General features: G+C 50.7%; 7 protein-coding genes across 7 annotated transcripts; 5 read left to right on the top strand and 2 right to left on the bottom strand.

Annotated features, from left to right (window-relative positions):
* Positions 1 to 393: 393 nt before the first annotated feature.
* C7974DRAFT_387708 (C2H2 transcription factor-like protein) lies at positions 394 to 3,418 on the bottom strand. Its single transcript, XM_046141200.1, has 5 exons — positions 3,296 to 3,418; positions 2,772 to 3,080; positions 2,397 to 2,720; positions 786 to 2,210; positions 394 to 660 (listed from the first exon to the last, which is right to left on the bottom strand). The coding sequence occupies exons 1-5, from the start codon at positions 3,375 to 3,377 to the stop codon at positions 413 to 415; spliced, it is 2,388 nt and encodes a 795-aa protein (XP_046000035.1). The 5' UTR covers positions 3,378 to 3,418; the 3' UTR covers positions 394 to 412.
* Positions 3,419 to 3,539: 121 nt separating this feature from the next.
* C7974DRAFT_329947 (short-chain dehydrogenase/reductase-like protein SDR) lies at positions 3,540 to 4,576 on the top strand (the record flags this gene model as incomplete). The annotated part of the gene is made up of 3 exons (XM_046139070.1): positions 3,540 to 3,735; positions 3,785 to 4,231; positions 4,281 to 4,576. The coding sequence occupies exons 1-3, from the start codon at positions 3,675 to 3,677 to the stop codon at positions 4,574 to 4,576; spliced, it is 804 nt and encodes a 267-aa protein (XP_046000034.1). The 5' UTR covers positions 3,540 to 3,674.
* A 368-nt stretch (positions 4,577 to 4,944) lies between these two features.
* On the top strand, positions 4,945 to 6,718 carry C7974DRAFT_353216 (amidase; the record flags this gene model as incomplete). The annotated part of the gene is made up of 4 exons (XM_046139533.1): positions 4,945 to 5,013; positions 5,064 to 5,692; positions 5,748 to 5,798; positions 5,967 to 6,718. The coding sequence occupies exons 1-4, from the start codon at positions 4,985 to 4,987 to the stop codon at positions 6,716 to 6,718; spliced, it is 1,461 nt and encodes a 486-aa protein (XP_046000033.1). The 5' UTR covers positions 4,945 to 4,984.
* An 81-nt stretch (positions 6,719 to 6,799) lies between these two features.
* On the bottom strand, positions 6,800 to 8,108 carry C7974DRAFT_387702 (chaperonin 10-like protein). The gene is made up of 3 exons (XM_046141199.1): positions 7,960 to 8,108; positions 7,458 to 7,907; positions 6,800 to 7,409 (listed from the first exon to the last, which is right to left on the bottom strand). The coding sequence occupies exons 1-3, from the start codon at positions 7,993 to 7,995 to the stop codon at positions 6,819 to 6,821; spliced, it is 1,077 nt and encodes a 358-aa protein (XP_046000032.1). The 5' UTR covers positions 7,996 to 8,108; the 3' UTR covers positions 6,800 to 6,818.
* A 1-nt stretch (position 8,109) lies between these two features.
* C7974DRAFT_387701 (polysaccharide deacetylase family protein) lies at positions 8,110 to 9,671 on the top strand. The gene is made up of 5 exons (XM_046141198.1): positions 8,110 to 8,529; positions 8,582 to 8,805; positions 8,854 to 9,199; positions 9,253 to 9,311; positions 9,362 to 9,671. Exons 1-5 carry the CDS (start codon positions 8,371 to 8,373, stop codon positions 9,507 to 9,509), a joined length of 936 nt encoding a protein of 311 aa, XP_046000031.1. The 5' UTR covers positions 8,110 to 8,370; the 3' UTR covers positions 9,510 to 9,671.
* A 12-nt stretch (positions 9,672 to 9,683) lies between these two features.
* Positions 9,684 to 11,633, top strand: C7974DRAFT_387699 (transmembrane amino acid transporter protein-domain-containing protein). Its single transcript, XM_046141197.1, has 3 exons — positions 9,684 to 10,248; positions 10,300 to 10,729; positions 10,783 to 11,633. The coding sequence occupies exons 1-3, from the start codon at positions 10,080 to 10,082 to the stop codon at positions 11,576 to 11,578; spliced, it is 1,395 nt and encodes a 464-aa protein (XP_046000030.1). The 5' UTR covers positions 9,684 to 10,079; the 3' UTR covers positions 11,579 to 11,633.
* A 408-nt stretch (positions 11,634 to 12,041) lies between these two features.
* Positions 12,042 to 15,041, top strand: C7974DRAFT_431693 (acetyl-coenzyme A synthetase; the record flags this gene model as incomplete). The annotated part of the gene is made up of 7 exons (XM_046144798.1): positions 12,042 to 12,092; positions 12,342 to 12,446; positions 12,609 to 12,799; positions 12,953 to 13,406; positions 13,452 to 14,363; positions 14,412 to 14,542; positions 14,990 to 15,041. 7 exons carry the CDS (start codon positions 12,042 to 12,044, stop codon positions 15,039 to 15,041), a joined length of 1,896 nt encoding a protein of 631 aa, XP_046000029.1.
* Positions 15,042 to 15,797: the final 756 nt, after the last annotated feature.

The following is a 15,797-nucleotide window of genomic DNA, read 5'->3' as shown; positions in this document are numbered from 1 at the left end:
CATGCATAATAACCATTGGCGGCTACAGAATACTCCGCAAGATGTAGCAGCGGTGCAATTGACATCTAGAACGCTATACTTAGTTGCACAATTGACACCTGCAATCATCTATATGATATGGACTCGGAGCACAGTATTGGTGCTTACGCGTCTCCTGGAATTGAAACGACAACTCCGGAAATGGAACCATGAGATTATTGACCAAAGTTGAGGAAGGAACTAATGTTCAGGGTTCAGCGCGCCCCACTAGATGGTGCACGCGTCTAAAGGGCGGGAAAGTACGCGTCTACCGTACAGGCATAAGCGCGTTGTTACGAACACGATATGCCTCTGCTACAGCCTAGAAGCAGTCACATGCGGAAGCAATTGCATCAATGTGCTCAGAGTGTGTGCATCAATCGTGAGAGCTAGTTCAGGAAGTGACTGTAGCCAGCGACTTCATATATATCTCCAGGCTTATCCCCAGGTTCACTACGAATTGCCACTGAGTATTGCCTCTGAAGAAGCGGCACCATATGTTCAACACTGCTAGACCGAGGGCAAAAGGGGCCTCTGGGACTGCTATTTCGCTTTCAATCCCTTCCGTTTCCTCAAAGTCTACCACTGCGTATGCCTCTTTGATTATGCATATGACCCAATGGAGGATGCGATGCTCCGAACCTGAAACGGTCAGCATGTGATCGCGAAGGTATTGGCCACAGGTCTGAGCCAACAAATGACCCTCAATGGTAACTATGGTTGCAGTAGCCCGAGATCATCTCCGGAATAACGAAAATCACACTTACGGGATAAAGAATCTTCCTGCAGTGGGCTCGGAAGTGAGCATAGCCACTTTCCCAGAAATATAGCACATTCAAAACTCGAGATAGCATGCTGAACACTCCAGAAGAAGGCTTGACTCCTTGCCACTCTATCGATGCCCAGTCTCACTGGAATACTCAACGCGTGCGTTGAGTACAGCAGTGCCGAGAGGAGATTGTCATTGCGCTCGATATCCGGCAGTTGCGCAAGTCCAGCAGCAATCGCATGGGGATCGCGGGTCTCCAGATGGCGATGCTGTCCGATGTCGAGAGACAATCGCACGTAAGCTACGACTAGTAACGCGCTCGATGTGAACGGTATCGGTCCGCTCTCATTGTTGGGATCGAGTATCGATTCCGGGGTCTGCTGCCACAGTGAAGTCCATGAGCGAAGGGCGCGACTAATAGTTTGAAGTTCGGATGCCGATATCGTTGTGGACGGGGTCAGCGGAAAAGACAGCTCGCGTACAACATGTATGCGCTGTAACAATGCGTGTAGCAGGATGTAATTGCCGATAGGACTCGGAATGGGATGAACAGTCTCGGTTCCCGTGGGACTTTGGAGTAGTACCGAAAGTGCTTGCTGAAATGGCATCTGATCTTCTTTGTTGTCTCTTCGCAAGGCTGACCACTGTGCAGCACTTGTGGCCTGCCAATATGCTGTGCAGCAAGGCAGTCTCAGGTGCAACTCGCTGCTCCATAATAGAGGATGCACGTTGTACGCGATGCTGTGAACATTGATGTAGCAGAAAGCCACAAGCTTCGTGCGCCGAGCAGATTCCAACTGAACCCATTGATCCCACATCGCAGACCTGGAGGTGGACCCGTTGCTATTGACACTCTCCTCACGGAGACCAATGTCCCGTAGAGTCTGCACGAGTAGACCACGCAGGCAGAATGCTTGTTGAAGCAAGTCTTTTCTTTCCCAGGTTGCAAAGCCGACAAGAGTAAGAAGCGTCTTAGCCAGGTCGAGAGGGCTCCAGGGTCCGATGCGTCGCATTGGGACCTCGGCTTCAGGCGTGTACACATTGTTCGAGGCAATCGACGCAAGTGTTTGAGGCCCAAAGTATTTCTCTTCTTGTCTCAATCTTTCAAACACCATGGCTTTTGCTACTCGAAAAAGTCGTTCAGAGCTCCTCTTCTCGAAACAGTACTGAGCTCCTGCTGCAGCCATCGAGAGTGTAAGCTCGAGAGGAGAGCATGAGGGCTGAAATGTCGATCTGTGAATATAGGGGAAATGGCTATGGAATCCTCCAAAGAACGCCGTGATATATCGTGTCAGCGTGTGGCGTGAGGGTATCTCGAACCCGGAGATTGGGGCAGAAAAGCTACTCAGCAGCGATACCAGGAAGTTTCGATGCTCGTCTGTTACGTTGTATGTCCCGCTGCGACTTCGCTTTTCCCGGACATCTGGTACTTCTGTGTCAGCATGTTCTTTGTATCCTGTAAGTACGGTCTGCGGACCAGCATTGGGTGTCTCTGGTATGCAATGCCGCGATAATTTTTCCCTCTTCCAGACATTAACCTTCAGCATTGCTCATGATACTGTATGAGGCTCTTTTTGCGATGAAAAATGCTGCGAAAAGTCCTACGTACCATCGCCTGAATGAGATCGAAGATGAACTTGATCATCAGCTGGCGCTGAAGGTAACCATGTGCTGAAGGGCGTCCCAATATCCTCAGGCTCAGGTGTATAAGCCGTCTCGGGCTCGTGCGATTGTCTTGCTGACTCATGATGTTGGGGTTGTTGCTGTTGCTGCTGCTGTTGCTGCTGCTGCTGTTGTGGCTGCTGATCGCTTTGTAGCCAATCGAACCCGAACTCAGGCGACCATTGCGCTGACAGCCCAACGCCATCGATAAAATTGACAAAGTCGCGGAAGTCTTGGAATCCCTCATCATGGTAAGACTGGGGTTGAGCCCCTGTTGCATTGATTAGCTGCTGTGGGACATACAATGCGAGTTCTCAAATACCTTGATTTATGAGTGGAATCTGATCATGATGCAGGTTCGGTCCGGGGGTAGGGTATTCCATCCTTGGCTGATGCAGCAAATGAGAGCTATCAAGCTCAGAGTTGTTGTTGGTCATCAATCCATTGACGGTAGCCTGTTGTGTATTGGCTACATCGTGTTGCTGCGCATCGCGTCTGGTCTCCGAAGAGGATGTTGATGCTATCGTGGAAGCATCTCCTTCGTGCTGTGCAATACGCCAGTGCCGCGTGAGTAGATCACGTCGTGTGAAAGCTGATCCACAAGAGCACTTGTAGGGCTTATCTCTTGTATCTAAGTGATCAGTCAGTCATCAGCAACTATTGCATTCCTGGGACAGTGCAGTCCTCGGAATCTGTAACATGATGCTAAAGGTTGCAGTTTCCACGAAAAATCCAGCGTTGTTCATTTGTCCAGGTGAGAAATCTCGCCTTACAAGCGAACCACACCTCGCATTCGTGATGTGATACCCTTCTTAGAAGCGGGTCGAACGGATCTGGGCAACGTACGTGTGCGGAGGTGCCGAGTCAGATGCTCCGTGCGTTTGAAACTCCGCGAGCAGTGACTGCAAATGTGAGGATGTCTGTGCATTTGTGCTTGGGTTCTTGGAGCATGTTGTTGTTGTGGAGGTGTTGGAGGTTTGTGGAGTTGCAGTGCGGGTCCGCCGTTTCATCGGTTGGATCTCCGAGCGACTTCGGGGTCAAGATAGACTTACTCCAATTCTGCAGCCGAGATAACGGCGCGCCTACTCCAACAACGTGCGGGGCGGAGATCACGTTGCCGCGAGCGTCATGCTGATATCTCCCTTACCAAAGCTTCTCGCAATGTCTTTTGGAATAACCAAAATTATCTTGGAAACACTCGAGTCGTTCAGTTGACCTTACAGCTATGACATCGATCTTGAGAAAATTGCCAGGTGTAGCTATCATCACTGGCGCAGGCGGAACAGGTACCTGCTTCAAATTGTTTACTGGGAACTCTCTTGCTAATGATTGAAGGCATTGGCGCTGCAGTTGCGAAAGGCTTTGCGCGATCCGGGAGCACGAAGATTGCAATCACAGATATCAACCCGGACACACTAAGGCAGACCAAAGATGCCATTCTATCGATAGATTCATCGATTCAAGTGTTTGACAAAGCAGGAGATATTGCAGATGAAGGGTTTGTAAACTCATTCACAGATGAAGTGGCTTCGAAGTTCTCGAGACTCGACTACGCGGTAAACTGCGCTGGGGTTCTTGGAGGCAAGCCAGTGAAAGCCGTGGATATGACAATGGATGCTTTCGATCGACTGAACAACATCAACTATAGAGGCTCTTGGTTGAGTTCGCGTGCTCAACTCAGGAATATGTTAAACCAAGGACCTTTGTCAGAGCAGCCTGGACAACGAGGTTCTATCGTGAACATTGCGAGTCAACTAGGTATCGTTTCAAGACCTGGCGCGGGTGAGTCTCAAATCTGCACACAGCAACGTCCAAGCTGATGACAGAACAGCTGCCTACTGTGCTTCAAAGGCTGCTATCATCAACATGACACGCGCGAACGCCATTGACTACTCAGACGACGATATTAGGGTAAATTGTGTCTGTCCAGGTGTCATTGAAACTCCAATGACAACGACTTCTCCTGAGATGGTTGAAGCACTGAAGCCGGCTATCAACATAGCCCCCATGAAGCGGATGGGTACGCCAGATGAGGTAGCAAATGCCGTATTATTCCTGTGCTCGACCGACGCGTCTTTCATTCAAGGGCATGCACTGGTCGTCGATGGTGGCTACACAATTAATTGAAAGTTCATGCAACCAGACTCGGTATCTTGAAAAGACATTCGGGCTTAATTCGACGTGTGAAGACGACAGATCAGTGCATGACCCCTAGCATGTTTGCTTAGATCAGATCTGCCAATCTGGTAATTGAATACGCCACATATAAGAGGGCATGAATCAGACGGGCCGTCTTGGAGAGTGCCATAAGCCCGTGTCTCCGCATTTGCTAGCGTTGGGGTCAGTTGGAGCTGTCTTGGAGAGATCGGCCCGGTCGACCCACAATGATCCTAGACTCGGACATAGAATGCAGGTACGTAATACGGTCTTCGCTTAGTAGGCTATATCTTCGTACTATGGTAGAGTACTTCTCATTAGACGTGTAGTCCTGTGAGGCACGTTGCAATCAATTATACAATCCGGAGGCTCTCCATCATGTCTGTGTTCTTTGACTCCCCGATAAGGTCCGTTGTAATCATCGTTTGCGCTATATATTTGCTAACCGCAACTAAAGTGAGGATCTTGTTGCCGAAGGGGAAGCAGAGTTACTATTGAGCAATATCGGAATTGACCACGGCATCGCATCGGAGGAGTCAAGTGAATACCGGCAACTTTTAGCAGCCGTGCACGATGTTGCTGAACACATTCTCGAGCTTCCAGACTATGTCATCAGACCAGATACCAAGACATACCCTCGTGAGCAGCTGTATCGTCCTTCCGAAGATGAGCAAGATTATGGTAATGCCTGGGCGCATAAGTTTTTGATCAGAGGAAATCCCAATGGTGGTGTCTTGAGTGGAAAGACTGTTTGCCTGAAAGATAATATTGCAGTTGCTGGAGTACCTCAGTTCTTCGGCACAGATGCAATTCCAGCATGGACACCCGAAGCTGACGCCACGGTAGTCAGGAGGGCGTACGAAGCTGGTGCAGACGTCGTCGGAACTACAATCTGCGAAAACTTCTGCAACTCTACGTCTTCTTTTACGAGCGCTCAAGGGACGGTCCACAACCCTTACGCTCAAGGTTACTCGGCTGGCGGTAGTACTTCTGGCGGGTCAGCTGTTGTTGGAGGCGGCTTGGTCGACATTGCTATTGGAGCCGATCAAGGAGGCAGCATTAGGGTACCTTCGTCTTTCTGTGGATGTAAGTACCCGACAATAATTTTTATTGCAAGGATTGAACTGACCTTATGTTACAGGTGTTGGTCTGAAACCTACACATGGCCTGGTTCCATATACCGGCATTTCCAGTGGTGATTCTGTCAACGATCATGCTGGACCCATTGCCCGGAACGTGAAGGATGTTGCGTTATGTATGGATGCCATCAGTGGAAGAGACGATTTTGACGACAAGACACTTGGCGCTCCGCTGCATGGATCTACACAGTATGCGAAGAGTCTTAAAGCTTCTGTCGCAGGGATGAAAATTGGAGTCTTGACAGAAGGTTTCAAACATCGCCTAGTTGACACCAATGTCAAGGCCATAGTACTTGATGCTGTTAAAGGTTTTGAACAGCTAGGTGCAACTGTTCAAGAAGTATCATTGCCTTTGCATCTGGAAGGACCAGCAGTCTGGACGATTCAGCAACGCATTGCGGGTACACTTGGGATGATGGGTTACGCACATGGGAGACGAGGACTCTTTTCAACGAAATACGAAGCAGCACGTCAGCCATGGACGAACGACACCTTCCAAAGGCTTTTCCCTTCGACGAAGAACACCATGATTAACGGGCTTTCTCTGATGCAGAACTATCCTGGGCTCTACGTCAAAACTATGAATATCGCGCAGCAAATGAGAGATGCGTACGAGAAACTATTCGAAGACTACGATCTAATCGTAATGCCGACGACGCCATTCGTTGCTCCTGCGAACGTCGACTGGAAGCGAGGGGACTCACCAATGGAGGCTCTCAAGCCAAGCATGGGTATTACGACAAACACAGCTATTTTCGATGTTACGGGGCACCCAGCATTATCTCTTCCTGTCGGCTTCGCACCTGCAAAGGAGGACACCAGTGTGCTACTTCCCGTTGGAATGCAGCTCGTCGGTGGATTATGGCAGGAGCAGAAGATCTTGGACGCAGGTCTTGCATGGGAGTCAGCAATTGACTGGAAGAGTGTCGGGAGGAACGATGCCAGTAGTGTGTTAGTACCGCCGAAGCTATGAACGCATGGATCAAACTTAGCCTCTGAACGGCGATGCGAGACATACATAATATAAGCTTTCAAGATTCGATCCGTATTGTGACTTCGAAGAATGGTTGAGTTTATTGGGCTATTTGAATGACCAGTCTACCTTTCATCGACTTCTGCAAATATCTGTCAACAAGAGTGGGTATCTGGTCAAATTCCAAGACAGTAAGATGTGACGAGATCTGATGCTCCGCAACAACCTTGAACATCAGCTCCGCTTCCTCTGCACTTGAGACATAACTACCCTTGATGATGAGCTCTCTGAACACCATGGCCTCAGAATCAAATTGCCACTTGTCCTTTGGAAGTCCCAATGGTACCATTACGCCTCTGTTACCTAGCTGTTGAAGACTCCACGCATTTGCCGCGATGGAGTCAGTGCAGACCACCACGCCAGCGAGACCTTCGCCAGAAGTAAATTCCAGAATTCTATCATCTGCATCGATCGCTGTTGAATCAACCACAAGATCCGGCTTGAGATGGTCGGCGACTTCTTGAGCCAGTTGTCGGCCTTCTTCGCGGTTGTCGATTGCTACGGTGCGGAAGCCCATTGCTTTGGCAAATTGTACTGCCAGGTGGCCAACGCCTCCAATACCTACAACAGCGACCGCTTCACCATCTTTAACCTCTGGTTTCAGCTTTCGTAGAGCGCCCCAGGCGGTAGCCTGATGTGGTCAGTGTTGAAGCGTACATTTCGTGAGAGATTCACGTACTCCTGCACACATTAGAGGAGCCCCTTGCTCGAATGAAACGCCTTCTGGCAGATGGACAGTGGTCTCTGGATCGGCTAACATGTACTCTGCAAAAGCACCATCATGCTTGAAGCCTGCCATCTGTCTCTTCTCACAGAACCGAGGATCGGAACGTGTGCCTGAAGACCTTCTCATATGCTGTTGGCACCCGACACATTGCCGACACGCGTTTTTGAAATTCAGGACTCCAACACGATCACCGATCTTCCAGTTGCCCTGCACTTGGGAGCCGACTACCACGATCTTGCCAGCTGGCTCATGAGACGGGATCATTGGCAAGCTAGCTGGAAATTGCCCCTGCAAGACCTGGAGATCTGAGTGACAGAAACCAGCTGCGTATACCTGCACGAGGAGGTCATTCTCGCCGCATGTAGGTAAGGGTCTCTCGCAGAGCTGGTATGGCTTATCGAACTGCATGAAAGGTCAGAGATGCCTTCCTGTTGCGTCAATGACGTCACGCTACCTCTGAAATCTGAGCAGCCTTCATTTGCGCAACCATGGTGGTGGATGATACAGGTGATGTGGGATATGCTGCAACGATACCACAGATAACATACCTACTTTTGCCAATCACTCGTGATGTGGTGTCAATGGTGGAGCTGAATTCGGCCGTCTTGGGAATTGGAGTAGCAAATTGGAGTCACGATAGCGCTAGTGCGCTTGCAGTACCCTGGTCCGCGATGACGCCTGTCAAGCCGCCGTCGGCTTCAGATGATTGCAAAACGAACTTCCCCGCAATGGCTGGATGATATGGTCATAAGAGCCAGGCTTGCCGTCTCAACCGTTCGAGTAAAATTCAAGCATATTCACGCGACTTCCAAAGTAGCCTTTGTACCCAAAACCCACCTGCTTTGTGAGAAACCACCACATCACAATGGGCAAGAAGCGCGTTCTCATTTCGTACGGTGTTGACGTCGATGCTGTTTCGGGATGGTTGGGCTCATATGGCGGAGAAGACAGCACAAGCGACATCAGTCGCGGAATGTTTGCCGGCACAGTAGGCACACAGCGGCTTTTGAAGATGTTCAAGAAGGTATGTAGCATGATATGCGACGATTTGTGAGAATATATCTGACCGAAGGCAGTATAACATCAAAACAACGTGGTTCATCCCTGGTCACAGCCTAGAGACGTTCCCCGAAGACATGGCAGCAGTGCGCGACGCTGGTCACGAGATTGGATTGCATGGATACAGCCACGAAAACCCTGTAGACATGACTATAGAGCAGCAACGAGATATTCTTGACAAAACATATCGTATGCTCACTGATTTCGCCGGGAAACCTCCTCGTGGAAGCGTTGCGCCTTGGTAAGGAACCATTGTTAGAACGTTGATACTCAGCTCACGATTTTACAGGTGGGAGACGAGCCGTGAGGGTGCTGAGCTATTGCTGTCATACGGGATCGAATACGACCACAGCATGAGCCATCACGATTGCCAGGCTTACTACTTGAGGACCGATGACTCCTGGACTAAGATTGACTACAGCAAACAAGCCAAAGAATGGATGAAGCCACTAGTCAAGGGACAGGACACGGGCTTGGTCGAGATACCTGCGAACTGGTATCTGGATGATCTACCACCTCACATGTTCATCAAGGGTTCGCCCAACAGCCACGGTTTTGTCAACGCACGGGACACCGAAGATCTGTGGCGTGATCACTTTGATTACTTCTACAGGGAGCATGATGAGTTCATCTTCGTAAGGCTGCAATTGCTACATCGATTTTTCTGCTTGCTGACGCACATTGATAGCCGATCACCATTCACCCAGACGTTTCTGGGAGACCGCATTTATTGTTGATGCACGAGAGGTATGCATATAAGATACACTAGAGATTCGAAGACCCTAACACTATTGCAGACTGATTGAACACTTCATGAAGCACGAAGGTGTGGAATTTGTTACGATGGAGGAGATTTCAGACGAGTTCAAGAAGAAGAATGCACCGACTGAGGGAGCCTTGTTGCCGGCAGAAGCGGGACTGAAGTTGAAGGAGAAACCCTTGTAGTTGCAGAAGAATACAAATATGTCAAAGTGGTCTCGAAACGCCCAGACTTTGTCACAGGAGAAGACGGAGGCTCTCAAACTGCCCGATGTGGTCATTTCGGCAAACTTGCCGGGCAGCGTGGGACATCGGGGCTGGGTAGGCCGTGCAACATCACCTTCACAGTCTTGTGCCTGCCGGACGAGTTATCTGGACATTACTATGATGGAGCGTGGTATTGCGTCCAAGATACCAAGATTGGGTCTGATATCGCTGACCGGAAGCCCCTGTCCGATCGGCAAGCCACCACCACGTTTCCCGTTTTCTGGGCAAGGGTATTCGCCGGCACAACTCCAAAACTGACTCCTGGCACGTTGGAGAAGCGCCCAAGCTCACTATCTTGCCGCTATCTACCCCGATAATATGGGGCCAACCCATTCGGCCCACAACCAACCCCAGATTCTGTGACCGCGTGCTATCAGGGCATGGGCCGTATCTGCGCTGTCCCGATGCAGCGGGTATATATGAGCATCCACAGCACCTCGATATCGATCATCATCCATCATTGTCGCATCAAGAAACGCTCTGCTCAACATGTCGAACGAGAAGCACGAAGATGTCATTCAGCCAACACACAGCAGCACCGACAGCATCGAGGTAGGCAAGGCCGACCTTGAAGATGGCGAAGTCTTCAGGACAGGCGAGGGTCTGGTCGATTTCCGTACCGTATCGTGGATCCATTCGTCTGTGATCTTCCTGAAGCGTAAGTGAAGCTGGTTCCGAGACCTCGACAACGCTGACCAGAGACGCGCAGTCATCTTCGCAACTGGTGTTCTTACTATCCCATCTGCCATGTTCACCCTAGGAGCCCTTCCAGGCGCAATCAATGTGCTAGGCTGGCAATTCCTCAACACTTGGTGCGCCCTCGTACAAGGACAGTTCAAGGCCAATCATCCTGGTTGCCACAGTATCGCAGACATGGGCCAGCTCGTTGGCGGAAGAGTCGTCAAGGAGATATCTGGAATCCTGTTTCTCGTTGCTTTCATCATCGTCGGAGCGTCCGGTATGGTGGGTGTCTCAACTGCTTTGAACGCTCTGTCGAACCACTCCCTCTGCACAAACTATTTCTCCATCATTGCGGCCCTGATGATCGGTTTGTGTGCAAGTGTGCGAAGGTTCGAGAAGCTTACATGGATTACATGGGCTGGCTTCGCTTCGGTCTTCATCGCCGTTTTTATCGTGGTGTAAGTTGAACCAATCTCGGAACCTCTAGTACCTTTGGCTGATACACTTACAGCGTCGGAGTTACAACTCTTGATCGTCCAGCTGCAGCACCTCAAACTGGAGATTACGAATTCGGATACAACGTCATCGCCAGTCCAACATTCGCTGCGGGTATCACCGCAGCATCTACCATCTTCTGCTCCGGCGCCGGAACATCAGCCTTCCTCCCAGTCATGTCCGAGATGCGAAACCCGAGAGAATATGCCAAGGCAGTCAACGTGTGCATGGGTATCGTCACAGCCGCATACTTGTCGTTCAGCCTCGTCGTCTACAAGTACTGTGGCCAATGGGTCGCCTCGCCGTCCCTTGGCAGTGCTGGACCTATGGTCAAGAAGATTGCCTATGGTGTGGGTCTTATCGGTCTCTGCGTCAGTGGTGCACTTTACGTCCACGTCAGTGCGAAGTATGTCTTCGTCCGCATTTTGCGAAAGTCGAAGCACCTACAGGCCAACACTGCTGTCCACTGGGGAACATGGTTTGGATGTGTAGCGACCATGACCATCATCAGCTTCCTGATCGCTTCTGGAGTACCGATCTTCAACTATCTGCTCTCGTTGGCTGGCAGTATCGCATTTGCGCCTCTCGCACTTGGACTACCTGGCTGGCTGTGGATTTATGACCACGCTGACTACTGGCGAGGCAACCTGTGGAAGAAGACGCTGTATGGACTGCATATCGTTTTGATCTTGATTTCGGCGTTCTTGACTGTTGGAGGAACGTACGGAGTTATCGTGCAGATCATGGATGCGTATAAGGACGGGTCCATTGACTCGGCTTTCTCTTGTGCTGATAACAGTAACTCTTCCTGAGCAATGGAGATTAGATGTAGATTCGTTAGTTCGTAATAATGGCAGAACAATTGCAGAATGATTGCAGTGTGTGATGGCTTGTCGGTTGTACCTTCCATTCCTGTTCGGCTCTCGGAATAATTCCGTGTATTACTACCCCACGGGCAGCAACATATTGCACGTCATAACCTCGGTGCGCATTGGAAATTGATATACCTACTTAGCTTGCACACTGGAAATCCGTTCAAGCTCCGTTGCACCTCAGTTGATACATTTGTATCATAGGATTCTCCCACGTCGTTCTCTAGCCGAACCACATATCCGAACGGAGTCCCCGCAGAGCAATTGCCGGACCGTCAACACCGAATCCACATAGAAGTCGATCATTGAATTCTACCGTAGACTCAGTTCGCCCTTCAACATGGCACCTGATTTAGCGACTCCACGAAAGCTATGGCAACATCCAGATCCCAAGTCCACTGCGATGTGGAAGTTCATGCAGTCAGCCAACCAGAAGAGGGGACTCAACATGCAGGTAAGTCGATCTTGTGTCTCAACACTGTGAGAGGGTTAGCATACCTGAAAAAGCATTACAGTCGCTCAGCAGACTCAGCGTCAGATTGGTTCAGCCATGGGTGGTCTACGAAGCGCGCTGAACACGTCCCGTAGGATGCGACTCAGTACTAGCTTCCTGAAGGAAGGGACCCCCATTGAATGACTGAAACGCTTCTCCAGATAAAACAGTTCAATATAAGTGTCAAACTTACTCACTCATATCTTCTAGACGTTCCGCGAATTGTACGATTGGAGTGTGGGCGACAACCGCACTGACTTTTGGGAAGACGCGTGGAACTCCAGCGGTTTAATTTACGAAGGAAGTTACAGAAAGGTTCGTATGACTTCGTTTGAGAACACGCATCGACTGAGGACAGGTCAAGGTTCGATGACTTGCAATGTTTCCCCCGCAAAGTCTAATCCTGGCCGAACCCTGTTGATCAGGTCTTTGCCTCACTCCAGGGATGAGTGAGCTTGCGGGCTGACGAAATGGCAGGTCGTCGACGTATCGCAGCCTATGGAGAGCATCCCCCAGTGGTTCGAAGGCACGAGACTGAATTTCGCTGAAAACATCCTGTTTTCTGCGTCTCCATCAGATCCCTCGCGCCGAACAACGGAACACAAAGAAGACGCCAAGATCGCTTTGACAGAGGTGCGCGAGGGCAACACCGAGGTTCGTCACTTGTCGTGGGGCGAACTAAGGCGAAGAGTTGCCATACTCGCGAATGCTCTCCGTGCAAAAGGTGTCAAGAAAGGCGATAGGGTTGCCGTTGTTGCTAGTACCAGCTTCGACACCTTCATTACGTTCATGGCAATCGTGAGCGTGGGTGGGCTCTTCAGTTCCAGTAGCACAGACATGGGCACCAAAGGCATCTTGGAGCGACTGTTGCAGGTGAAGCCTGCATACGTCTTCATCGACGACTGGGCCATCTACAACGGAAAGAGTATGGACCTGCGCCCGAAGATTAAGGAGATCGTGGAGGGAATGGCAGATGTGGCGGAGTTCAAAGAGGTCGTGACGCAACCCCGTTTTCCAGGGAAGCCAGCAGGTCTGAAAGATGTACCGCGCACCGTTACCCTCGAAGACTTCGTGAAGGCTGGGAAGGGCAACGATAAATTGATTTTCGAGAGGGTGGCTTTCAGAGACCCTTTCTTGATTGTATACTCCAGTGGCACTACCGGTGTGCCAAAGTGCATCGTGCACTCCACGGGTGGTGTCTTGATCAGCGTCACAAAAGAAGGTAGGTTGCACCGCGAGATGGGACCCGACAACGTGATGCTACAGTACACCACAGTAAGTATCCACACCAAACTAAACACAGTTACTAAGTTTCAACAGACTGGCTGGATCATGTATCTTGTTTCCGTACAATGCTGTCTCTTCGGCAGCCGATCTGTACTGTACGATGGATCTCCCTTCATTCCTTCAGCGGAAAAGTTCCTGTCGATTCTCGAGGAACAACGCGTCACTGACTTCGGCACATCACCTCGTTTCCTCCAGGAGCTTCAAAAACACAATATAGTCCCCAAGACCCTTTTCGACCTGTCAGCTCTGCGCTCTCTGTGCACTACTGGTATGGTCTTGTCAGACTCCCAGTTTGAGTGGTTCTACGACGTCGGCTTCCCGGTAACGGTCCATCTGCGCAACATCTCCGGCGGTACTGATCTTGCTGGCTGCTTCGGCATTGAGAATCCGCTGGAGCCTGTCTATACCGGAGGCTGTCAAGGTCCTTGTCTGGGCACGAAACTAGAGGTCTTCGACAGCACCATTGAAGACGGCCCTGGAAAGGCTGTACCGCACGGCGAGCCAGGCGATCTTGTTGCAACTGCGTCATTCCCTAACCAGCCGGTGTTTTTCTGGGGCGATGAGAGCGGCGAGCGCTACCAGAGCGCTTACTATACGCGTTTTCCGCATGTTTGGACCCACGGTGACTTCATTCAGATCCACCCCGCGACTGGGCAGGTGCTGTTCCTGGGCCGTGCGGATGGAGTGCTGAACCCCAGTGGCGTGCGTTTCGGTTCTGCGGAGATATACTCGGTGATTGAGACGTACTTCCCGGAGGTTTCGGACAGCATCTGCGTGGGACAGCGCCGACCGCAGGACAGTGACGAGAGTGTCATACTATTTTTGAAGATGCATGAGGGTTGTGAATACGAACCAAAACTGGTGCAGCGTATCAAGGACAAGATCGCGAGCGAACGAAGTCGCAGACATGTGCCCAGATACGTGTTTCAGACATGGGATATTCCGGTGGGTGATGCCAGAGCTTCTTATGGGATGACTGCTAATACGTCATAGACGACCGTGAATCTGAAAAAGGTAGAGTTGCCAATTAAGCAAATTGTGTCTGGCAAGATCATTAAGCCGAGTGGGACATTGGCAAACCCGGAAAGCTTGAAGTACTACGAGCAATTTGCGAAGGATGAGGTGTTGGAGGGAGTGGGGAGGGAAGGCACATCGCAGTTGAAGAGCAAGCTATAGAGCACAGCACAGCATAAAGTGGATACACAGGAATGCACTGCTCCTACGCTCAAATCATAGAAGACCTGCTTCATCCTGCCTTTCGGCTCTTCCCGGCTCTTCCCGGCTCTTCTATGCTTCAGACAAATCGCCGGCTGGAGATCATCAGTCATACGATAGAACTATCGCGCAATCTTTGTGCGAACACCCGATGTCTCAGGGTCCAAGGTGTGGATAAGGCCGAGTTTTGTCGGCACACCCCATGGCTTACTCCATGGCATACTCCAGGCCGAGGTTCAAACCTTGTGCGAGAAGATTCAGCTAAAGGACACCGACACACGTATATTCCAGCGAACTGGTACACATGACAGCACGCTTTTCGTATCTCTAATTACCCTGACCGTGTGTGCTATAAGTGGACCACATTCACGTGACTTGAGCATCCGACATCGTTTCAATCTCCGGTGATCTTCAACACCACGAAAAGACCTCATTCCATCTTCGCGCCTCAAACCCTCGGTCCCAATTGATGCCCTGCGCACACAATTCCCCGAGTCGCGCATTCCACACCGTGCTTGGTCCCGCACGTTCCCCTCGCTACCGCGCTCTTATCGTGGCTTGTTTCACATAGACCTGGTCGAAATTATTCTCGCAGACTCCAGATTGTGACGCGCATCAAGCAACAGCATCGGGAGCACTGACCACGGCAGAAAGCAAAGCCGCATGCATGATTCGAGCAAAAACCCAACTGATGTTGACAAGCCACCGAGATCGCGATATCGTGCCGTCTGGCGGGTATCTCAATATGCGGTTCAATTAACGGCGGGTTGCGACCGGCATATCCCAGATTGGCCTGGGTGAATACAGAGGCGATATTGCTTCTGCGCCTGCGGAGTACACGTGGTCGGCATGCGAAAAGCACGGCGGTCGCACAAGCTGTTGTCGTGCGGCGCTGGCTGCGCGCGCGCTTCAGCTTGTCTGCAGGCCGCGACGAAAACCTTGATGCAGCGTGATATCGACGTGTTTCAACACGTACAGGGTCTTACCGAAAAGAGCAGGGGAGCGGTAAACCCCACATTGCTTAGAATCCAGAGACCCTTGCTTTCCTATCTTGACTTCCCTGCAGCGTGGGACCCTGCTCCCAAAGTAGATGCGATTGTCGGAAGTGAGAAAGTGGCCTCACAAATGCCCTTGTGGATTTGTGGAGTCAAAAAGAAGATTGTG

This window comes from Boeremia exigua (genome assembly GCF_020726555.1).
Source record: "Boeremia exigua strain MPI-SDFR-AT-0100 chromosome Unknown C7974scaffold_3, whole genome shotgun sequence".
In the NCBI taxonomy this organism is placed as follows: Eukaryota; Fungi; Ascomycota; class Dothideomycetes; order Pleosporales; family Didymellaceae; genus Boeremia; species Boeremia exigua.
This window is presented reverse-complemented; position numbering and strand designations above follow the sequence as displayed.

Bases quoted from the DNA above. Each gene is read 5' to 3' on its own strand.
- C7974DRAFT_387708 (XM_046141200.1), bottom strand. From the start codon at position 3,377: ATGCACAGACATCCTCACATTTGCAGTCACTGCTCGCGGAGTTTCAAA. The intron at 2,721-2,771 runs GTATTTGAGAAC...TCAATGCAACAG, and splicing joins GATTCCACTCATAAATCAAG to GGGCTCAACCCCAGTCTTAC. The intron at 2,211-2,396 runs GTACGTAGGACT...CAGAAGTACCAG, and splicing joins TCGATCTCATTCAGGCGATG to ATGTCCGGGAAAAGCGAAGT.
- C7974DRAFT_387702 (XM_046141199.1), bottom strand. From the start codon at position 7,995: ATGGTTGCGCAAATGAAGGCTGCTCAGATTTCAGAG. The intron at 7,908-7,959 runs GTAGCGTGACGT...CCTTTCATGCAG, and splicing joins AGGCTGCTCAGATTTCAGAG to TTCGATAAGCCATACCAGCT. The intron at 7,410-7,457 runs GTACGTGAATCT...TGACCACATCAG, and splicing joins CTCCTCTAATGTGTGCAGGA to GCTACCGCCTGGGGCGCTCT.
- C7974DRAFT_387701 (XM_046141198.1), top strand. From the start codon at position 8,371: ATGGGCAAGAAGCGCGTTCTCATTTCGTACGGTGTTGACGTCGATGCT. The intron at 8,806-8,853 runs GTAAGGAACCAT...ACGATTTTACAG, and splicing joins CGTGGAAGCGTTGCGCCTTG to GTGGGAGACGAGCCGTGAGG. The intron at 9,312-9,361 runs GTATGCATATAA...ACACTATTGCAG, and splicing joins TTATTGTTGATGCACGAGAG to ACTGATTGAACACTTCATGA.
- C7974DRAFT_387699 (XM_046141197.1), top strand. From the start codon at position 10,080: ATGTCGAACGAGAAGCACGAAGATGTCATTCAGCCAACACACAGCAGC. The intron at 10,249-10,299 runs GTAAGTGAAGCT...AGAGACGCGCAG, and splicing joins GTCTGTGATCTTCCTGAAGC to TCATCTTCGCAACTGGTGTT. The intron at 10,730-10,782 runs GTAAGTTGAACC...ATACACTTACAG, and splicing joins ATCGCCGTTTTTATCGTGGT to CGTCGGAGTTACAACTCTTG.